Below are 9,799 nucleotides of genomic sequence, written 5' to 3' on the forward strand. Positions count from 1 at the left end.
AGCATTGTCTGAAAATTGCAACATCAAATTTGATAATTTGATAATTTGACGACCGTTTTTAAAAATAATCTTTCCATTAAAATCTCTGCTGGCAGTTCAAAATGTTTGTTTGTTTTTGTGTTCCGGAGTTATTTGAAAATTAGGGCTAACTAGTCGGCAATTTTGCCACCCCCACCCTCAGTTTCCGAGTGGTCTAGCGGCGCCCCTACGTGCCTTCTAGAAACATTTCTGATCTTCAAGAAGTGCCGAATAGAATTTAGCTCCGGTTCGCCTTTCAAAAGCATATGTAGACGTCGCCAGACATTCCTTGCCGAGTAAGCACGAACCCTCGCAGGCGATGTAAGTATAACACGAGCAACGGACATCAGCAAGACACAATTGACTGCATCTGATGATGGACGAAACCGTGTATGACGACAGAACATAGGCATCGATGAGGGCGACATTGCTGGCCAGTAGTCGGAAGTTTTTGAAGATCGTGTGACCTGTTTCAAGGTTATAAAGTTAAGGAAAAAATCACCAATATGAGTATGATTTTTAACGAATTTATTGTGAAATTGTATAGATAGATATATTGACTGCTATGAGAAGCATCGCTGTTTCTATAGGCCCAAGGGGACATTACATGACCCCGAGGCGGGGTGTAACGATGTAAGGATGATACGTCCCCGAGAGCCAGTATAGAAACAGCTATGCTTCAAATATTAAACAGTCGATATATCTTTTATAAACCGAATTCACAAACAAAATATTCAAAGAAATCTTACGTTATCCTTTTCTTGAGTAAAGATAGCTGGTTATACATCACAGAAAATCTGAGACACTGTCTGTAAATCTTCGCTGGAAAGTTGCCTGAATGTTACGATCATTCGGGAATCGCAGACAAAAAGCACTCTATGGTATCCGTGCGCGCCCTAGCTCAAAGAATTTTTTTACACGTAAACCAATTGGGATCCAGCAACATTTATTTATGCGGCCCGTTACCCGGGGCAACGGGCATATTTACAAAAAAAGTATTGACCGATAGGCGGGCATGCGGGCATCTTTAAAAAAACTATTGACCGTTAGGCGGGCATGGCTAAAATTACGTGGCGTTAAAAAAGATGTTGTGTTGCCCTTTGCCACCGACCGTATTCGGGTTGTAGGGTTATTACCCGCGGAGACGCTGTAAAGGCCCGGTCACACAGCCTTTCGCGTCCGTATCGCGGGTAAAATTTCGCGATTTTTTTTTTGCCCGCGGTTGCCCGTGGTGGAAAATGTGCAAAATTGGCTTACCCGCGGTTTACCCGTGGTATGCCCGCGGAACAGACGCCGGCGACTGTTCCGCGTCCTTATCGCGGGTGAAGCGCGGCGGTACCGCGGCCTACCACGCTTACACGCGGTACACACGCTAATGCACGTGATAACAACGCGGTACAGACCCGGAACAAACGTGCTATGACCGTGCTCCACCCGCGATTACCCGCTAAAATTTCGCGTCCAATTCCGCGTGTAACCACGTCTTAACCGCGGCCGTAGCACGTCCTAGCACGTTCGTTCCGCGTCTGTACCGCGTCTTTACCGCGTGTGTACCACGTGTACCGCCCGCGATTACCCGCGGTCTAAATTTTTGGGCAGCCCAAAACTTTTTCGCGCGGCCAACCGCGTGTGAATTTCTTACCGCGTGTAACGACGGGTAAAGTACGGCTGTATCGCGTCTTTATCGCGACCTCAAAGCGTCCAACAGCGTCTGCTTCACGGGCAGAAATTTTTGGCCGTGATTCGGCCGCGATACGCCCGTGGAGGGCTGTGTGACCGGGCCTTAAGGAAGGTAACGGGTTTACATATACATCCTCGTAAATGACACACGAGGCGTTATTGTTACTGCGTCAGTGATTTGCTTGGTCTTCGACGCGCCATGGGATAGAGATACCATACAGGAAAAACTATGAATCGAAACAACGCCATTTGTGCAGGTGGGAGGAATAGGGTGTGTGGCAGCCCCCCCCCCCCCCGGGGGGGGGGGGGGGGACTGCCACGCTTTAAAAAAAATGATTTACCTCTGTCCCGAGAAGATGAGCGACATGTAGTCGAAGACATTGTCTGGGTTGTGTGCGTTACTGTTGTTGCAGGAGTGGTGTCGGTTGTATGTTCCGAAGTAAGCGAAGCATCTGTCGATCCTTTCTCTGTTGTTGATGTTGAGGATATTTGTGATGTTGGTGTCGTTGAAGCTAGACTGGTTGTAGCCTCACTGATTTTATCTCCGGTTGTTGACGGAGACTGGGTAGAACTACTCGTTGTTACAACATTGGCAGTCTGAGTAATGGCAGAAGCGGGAGAAGTGGCAGCAACTGGTGTTGTTTGTTGCAAAGAACTCGATTGAATACCTGTTGACGTTGAAGTAAATAGCGAGATAGTTGTAAGGGAAAAGACTTGAATTCGTCGTTACAATAACTTTTGTTATCATCAAAGGCTTGCAAGGCAGAAAAAGAATTTACTTCATAAAATCCAAGACAACTATATCCTGGATGCATTGAATAAACTGAATGTACATACTTTTTCTTTATTCCACTGGGGAAAAAAATCATGAAAAATCCCATAAAAATGAATTAAATCAATTTATATTATTAAAACTGCTTAGGGTCATCGGTATATATTCACCTCCTTCTTTTTCGCAGATATAACGGTGCGTGTGACCTTCTTCAAATTTATCATCCAACCATTGGTATGACTTATTCGGTTCTATAACGAAACACTTCCCTCCTTCATCCAGGGTCTTTTCGTCACTAGCTGCGAAGTTGTAGTGGGTCAGGCTCGAACCGTCCAGCCAAGTCACACTTGATAATCCTATCCAGTAATCCTCGTTTGCAAGGGGTAGGTTGTCCACCAGAAATTCTTGTTCGTCCTCTGATCCGATGTAGACAAGATGCATTCCAAGGTCGGCACATGATGATTTTGACGAGGCGAAATTTGAATTGCTTTGCGAGAAGTGATAACAGGATTCGTCATATTCAGTGTGGCCACCGGTACACGCTGCAAAAGGAGACAATTAATATGAAAAGGGGTATATTAAATACACATTTTCATTTGATTGTGTGCTGTACAATAATTGAATATCATACAAACCAAGGAAATATTACATTGTCATTATGAAAAGAACGTTGGCTTCCCAGTAAGAGACAGATCCGTTGTTACTGTGCTCGTGCACAGTTTTTTTCATGATTAATTTTAACGATTTTCTTTTTTTTTTTTTTTTTTTTTTTGTAGACAAGATTAAATTTTGCCTTTTAGAAGTCTTAGAAAATGAAGACCCTCAACGTGCAGAAAATCACCGAGTTTCTACTTAATATTCTGTACTTACCGGCACTGTCTTCTTTTTCGTTTTCACAAATGTAATAGTTCGAACCGGAACACCTTTGGTCATGCCATTGATAGCTCCATTCATCCGCCATTCGGAAACAGATTCCTCCATCATCAAAGACATATGCAAAGTTGTTGTAGTCCAAGCTTGAGCCATCTATCCAGGTCACTTTTGATAAACCTATCCAATGCTTCTCACTACCAGATATGGTATTCTGCATGAAGTTTTGTTCTTCCTGTGACCCTATGTAGACGAGATGCATTCCAAGGTCCTCGCAGAACGATTTGGACGACGCGAAGTTTAACTTGCTTTCTGAGAAATAATAACACGACCCGTCATTCTCGATTTGATCAGATTCACAAGCTGCACAAAAAAAAGAGACAGGGAGACATCATAGCCGAGAATGGGAAGAAGAGATGAATTGAAGATTATATGAAGGGAGTGTGGGCACAGAGAGGGAGAGGGGGAGAGAATGAGAAAATGAAAGAGAGAGAAGGAAAGAGAGAGATAGAGAAGGAAAGAAAGAGAGAGTTGGGTTGTGAGATCAGAGGGAGGAAGAGAGAGAGAGAGGGAGGGAGAAAGGAGGGATGAAAGCGTTATTGATCTAATAATGATTACGGATTTTAGGTTCAATTTCGTAAATTACATTTTCATCATATAAATATCCATATTATTATTATGCCATACATAAAACTCTCGGTTAATTCGCTTAAATGGAAAAGAGTAAAAACGATCGGTCGCCAGAAATATCAGATGATTACAGCTAGAGGCAATTTGTGGAAGTTCACATACTTATGTAGGGGCTATTTTCTCTTATCCTTCCCAAACTATTTACAATACAATACAATACAGTCATTTCTATAGCGCTCTTACAAACTAGGCCTAACTGTTGTTTCACAGCGCTTTACATAAAACAAATTATCGAAAAAGTTGTTGATCACGGTCAAAGAGGAGAGTTTTGAGATATTAATATGGGTCTATTGTTATTAGTTTTTTCCGGTATATTTTTTAGCCTTTTTCTATAAAAAAAAAATAGTTTTTAAATATGAGAAGAAAACAATATGGCAGATCATGAATTAATAACGACAAAAATGTGATGGATGATATATTACTATTTAAACAAAGAGATGAAAAATCCAGAAGAGAGATTGCCGGGGAAGTTGTAATGGCCCGGTTCCTCTGGCCGATGGACACAAAACGTATGCATAAAGGACACAGCGGATGAGCAAAATTTCGGGGGTGGCTCCATCCGTTTTCTTCCGCTCCAGAAATGGACAAAATTGGCGAAAATTGGCGAAAACAGAACGGAAAATAACGGACGTGGGTAGTATGTAACGGGGATGTTAAACGGATGTTCATCGGAAGCCTAGTGGATGAAAGCGGATGGAAGTGGATGACAGCTTTGAATACTTTATATACGAGATGCATACGCTTACATCCTTTCTATTTCCGTGCTACTAACGATATATAGACGTTCCATGTACCTTATCTGTCCTCCCTATTTCCGTTTTTGGCTGCAGCGGATGTGAGTTGCGAGGATGCCCAGAGGATGCAGAGAGGATACAGCGGATGTTTAACGGATGATAACGGAGTAGAACGTTTGTTGCTCGTATTTGTCGCGGATTTACATCGTACACGGCGGAAGTTCATCCGTTCTAAAAGTTTTGTGCAGCTCAAAACTTTTTGCGCGGATGAAATCACAGTGGACGGATGCTCGATGGATAGAGCGTATGAAACACGTATGCAATGAGTACACAACGGATGCATAGCGTTTTCGAACGGATGGCAAGATGTTTTTACGTTTTACATCCTCTTTGCATCCGTAAGTGCAGTGGGACCGGGCCTTAAGCAATTTAGATAATAAGTAGCAAAGTATTATATTGTAGACAAAAATTTGTATTTTTCTTTACAATAATACTTGGCTTTTATTTATTTTTACCACTATGTTTTGACGTTTGAATGTAAATATACACCCCAATCAAGGCACACTGCAATTAATCGATGTTATAGACATTTATGGATGAAAGAAAGGTGGTAATAAGACACCTTATCAAGTTACTCACCTAGATCAGCAGTCACTGGGCTGTATTGGTTTAATATAACGAAGATAACGAAGAAAGATAACTCCATCTGCACAATTATAAAATAATAATAATAATATTAGAAGTCACATTTGTATAGCGGTTAAAACTACGTTTCTAAGCGATTTTACATTGTAATTATCATTACCCCGGTCACTGGATTCGATTCCCTATCAACACATGATAGTCCACGCGCTCCGCTGCCTGGGGAGTATTCCGCCAGCAGGCGCCAATTTACAAGCGCACACATGCCAATCCAACCACCTTAACATTAAAATCCTATCGTGTACCCATTTAACGCCTGGGTGGAGAGTGGCCAGTGTAGATTAAAGTCTTGCCAAACGACATAGTGCCGAGGTGGGACTCGAACCGCAAACCATGTGATCCACAGTTCGGTGACATATCCACTAGACAACGACAACTCTACTAACGACTCTTATCATTTCATGATTTATATTTCATGATAATTAAACCTGATGTTATGATTTTAAATAAAAGAGATACAAAATGACAATGGTATTACTCTGGAATAAGAATAAGGAGATATATACGAACAATACCTTCCCAACGATTCAATTCAGATATTACACTTTCGCAACAAAGAGGGTGTTTATATATTTGCAATAATGTGCTTTTCTTATATATTTTTTCAAATATGATGTTGGAAAACAAAACATTACTGAATGTAGGCCTTTGCCATATGAACAAAATTTTCCTTATGTATACAAATACATACCTCGATCTTATAGATGTCTTGCAACTCACCGACCATCGATACTTCCACTAAAGTATATCCTCTCGCTTGGACGAGCTTGAGTTCAAATGCATTCTCCTAAAAACATCAACAAGTATGACATGAAATCCATCATAATATTGATTAAGGGCCTATAATACACCAAATCATAGTCAATGAAAATTGATTAAACCGCGCTTTCCGTGCATTACTTTTATAATTCGGACCCACATTTTCCATTATAATATCAATGATAGATCCCGCACCTGACGTCAAGAGTGATGCAGGTAGTATTTGGTCGGCTATTTTCCTAATTGATATCGGTGATACAATAAACCCCACTAGACGACCGGGCGATGGTAGGCCCTTTGTTAGCTAATCCAATCAGGTATCAACTTTATCTCCAGATGATCCATTCCGAACACCATGGCAAAGTTCGATATAATAGTAACTATATTATTATTCTTCGATGAATGTAGAGGGGATAGAAATTTGCTATCGATCATCCAATAGTACTGGGGGATGAATCTCTTTGAGGTGAGGATGAAGTGCCGAAAAGTGTAATGATCCTGTCGGGTCGGGTGTTCGGTTTACCCGACCTTTTGTAGAAGCGTGCTCCTTTATTCACGAAATTTCGGGGGTAATATTTGTGAAACAAACCCAAATTCTCATCTACATAATGGTCCTGTCCATTTTACCCGACACTTTGTGTGAAAACCCTACGGCAAATCTACGAAAGGTCGCATGACCTTCCGCTTTCGTTTTACGAAAGGTCGTGTACGTAACGCCAGGCACGTAGCCACGGGGGGAGGAGGGGGGGGGGAGACCCCCTTCTTCTTCTTTTTTTTTTACCTCGATCGATTACATGTATGTGCCCCCCCCCCCCCCCCCCCGAAAAAAATCAAACTCTGGGCTACGTGCCTGCGTAACGCGACCACCCGACCGGACGCGATGACCTGATGATTCGTAGTAAGCCCTTAAAAGCGATTCTGTGATATGTGTCCTGTACGACTTAAATTTTGTTTCCGTTTTCTTAATCTAAAAACTAAAAATTAAAAAAAAAAATCGTGAAAATAATATTATGACCATGGACTAATGGCAATGATACCAAATTTAGGTAATTATCCATGGTTTATCTCAAGCTTTTTATTTTATTTGATTATATATTATATTGTGCCGAAATAGAGGAGTTTTGTAGTCCAGTGGATAGGTCTGCGGAACTGTGGAGAATAGTGTACGGGGTTCGAATCCCTTCCATAACACTATCGTCCTTTGGCAAGACATTACTCTACATTTGCCACACTCCACCCAGGTGAGGTAAATGGGTACCTGTGCGCTGATAACATATGCCGTTCGGAGCCAAAGCTAGGGTAATAAATTTCCATGATGTGTTATGCGCTGTACAAAATGGAATATTGTTATTATTGATAGGTGAAAGTCTCATTAGTATGGGACACATTTTACGGAATTGCCTACCCCCCCCCCCCCCCCCACCGTGGTTTTATCATAGTTTCTTCGTCATTTTATTTGGAAAATGGGGTAAACATACGCCAGTTTCGATACGCTTCTGCACTGGTTAGGCCGGTGCATACCGATTCGTGAAAGAAACATAGAGGGGAGAGAGAAAGACAGGCAGACAGAAAAAAGAGAAGATGAGAGAGAGAGAGAGAGAGAGAGAGAATAAGAGGGGGAAAGAGGGGGAGGGAGAAAGAAAGAGAGAGAGAGAGAGAAAGATAGAGAGAGGGGAGGGAGAAAGAGAGATAGAGAGAGAAAGAGAGAGACAGAGAGAAAGAGAGAGACAGAGCGAGAGAGAGGGGGGGTGGGGGGGGGGGGGTAGAAAGAGGGAGAGAGAGGGGGAAGACCCAAATGGGAATGGGGGTCGTTATAGCGCAGAGTTGAAATTTTTTTGCATTATGACGTAGTAATCATTTATAATGAAACATGGAGGAGTGAATGCGCGCGCATCAAATTGTCATGCCAACGACCCGCTTATAATATCGGGCAAAATAATATTTGAAGAATAAATAAATTGGAAACTATGGGGTGAATAACAGTATAAGCATACTATAAATTTAACCACCAAAAAATAAGACCAGGAAGTGAACACAAAGTCATGTGTACTGCGGCAGCGCGGGGCTGGAATTGTAGTTTCCTCGCCCCCTCCCCCGCAAATTATGAAAATACTAACATTAGGGCAACTGTCACTTCGATTTTTCGGGCAGCTGATGGTACGTCTCTTTTGTAACCTGTAATATCCTGCCTAATATTTCATGTTTCAATGACAAAATTACATTAAAAGCACTCACTGTTTCTTTTTATTTTTCACAGACGCATCAGAAGGCTTACGCAACTATGATGGAGTTCTTTGGGAATTCTGCGGCTACGACCCCGTAGCGGGAACGCCCCGTGACTCCATGTTCCCCGTCTACCATCCGGAGAGTGCCACCGTGCCCCGAGGGGAGGCCCGTAGGACAAGATTCAGGGAGAGATTTAGCTTTCTTTGGACGGAGACGATCGGGGCACCTAACTCTTTTCTCTGTGTTATTGCATCCTACTGCCTGTAATACTATAAATGAACTAGGTATGCCTACTTTTCTTACTTTCATCCCCTTGTATTCCCGATAATGTAGTAAATGATAGTGATCGAGGGAGGGGGCGAGCCTGCCCCTACTTTTACAAATCGTTTGCACGATGCAGATATTTGTTGTTGCAATGATCTTCAATAGTTTAAAAACAGCTTTACAAGTATTTTGTAAGATACTGCTAAATAAGACGACGGGGAATCGTTTCATTTATTTTAAAGCTAAAGCAATTAAACTATATCCTTCATTGTTGAACTTATGTCTTGCAACCTATAACAAATTGTGCACCATATTTCACTAGATCCTTAAGATTGGTGAATAATCAGACATCGAACTATTGTAGAATGTGGAATTGCAGCGACGTAGCGGAGGGGGTGGCGGTTTAGGGTTATGCTTTTTGATTAATAATTCTGTCTGACATTGCACATAAGACAAGATCGTAAAGATTTCCAAGAAATTTAAGGTTGATTTTAATCCCAATAGTCATGGTCGCACATTTCAATAGGAAATGAAATTGCCTAATTTTTTTGTGACATATCCACTAGACAACGACAACTCTACTAACGACTCTTACCATTACATGATCTATATTTCATGATAATTACACCTGATGTTATGATTTTAAATAAAATAGATACAAAATGATAATGGTATTACTCTGGTATAAGAATAAGGAGATATATACGAACAATACCTTCCCAATGATTCAATTCAGATATTACACTTTCGCAACAAAGAGGGTGTTTATATATTTGCAATATGTGCTTTTCTTATATATTTTTTTCAAATATGATTTGGGAAACAAAACATTAATGAATGTAGGCCTTTGCCATATGAACAAAATTGTCCTTATGTATACAAATACATACCTCGATCGTATAGGTGTCTTGCAACTCACCGACCATCGATACTTCCACTAAAGTATATCCTCTCGCTTGGACGAGCTTGAGTTCAAATGCATTCTCCTAAAAACATCAACAAGTATGACATTAAATCCATCATAATATTGATTAAGGGCCTATAATACACCAAATCATAGTCATTGAAAATTAATTAAACCACG

At 41.3% G+C, this 9,799-nt stretch overlaps 1 protein-coding gene across 1 annotated transcript; it reads right to left on the minus strand.

The window, feature by feature from the left end:
- Nucleotides 1-9,799, minus strand: LOC105443012 (macrophage mannose receptor 1-like). The gene is made up of 6 exons (XM_030984332.1): nucleotides 9,606-9,799; nucleotides 5,404-5,470; nucleotides 3,341-3,703; nucleotides 2,641-3,012; nucleotides 2,040-2,366; nucleotides 1-485 (listed from the first exon to the last, which is right to left on the minus strand). Exons 1-6 carry the CDS (start codon nucleotides 9,639-9,641, stop codon nucleotides 217-219), a joined length of 1,434 nt encoding a protein of 477 aa, XP_030840192.1. The 5' UTR covers nucleotides 9,642-9,799; the 3' UTR covers nucleotides 1-216.

The sequence above is a fragment of the Strongylocentrotus purpuratus genome, unplaced genomic scaffold, assembly GCF_000002235.5.
Source record: "Strongylocentrotus purpuratus isolate Spur 01 unplaced genomic scaffold, Spur_5.0 spur5_contig_833, whole genome shotgun sequence".
NCBI classification, from domain to species: domain Eukaryota; kingdom Metazoa; phylum Echinodermata; class Echinoidea; order Camarodonta; family Strongylocentrotidae; genus Strongylocentrotus; species Strongylocentrotus purpuratus.

Excerpts from the sequence above, each read along its gene's own strand:
- LOC105443012 (XM_030984332.1), bottom strand. The coding sequence starts at position 9,641 with ATGGTCGGTGAGTTGCAAGACACCTATACGATCGAG. Across the intron at positions 5,471-9,605 it reads AAGACACCTATACGATCGAG|ATGGAGTTATCTTTCTTCGT; the intron begins GTATGTATTTGT and ends ATAATTGTGCAG. Across the intron at positions 2,367-2,640 it reads TATCTGCGAAAAAGAAGGAG|GTATTCAATCGAGTTCTTTG; the intron begins GTGAATATATAC and ends CAACGTCAACAG.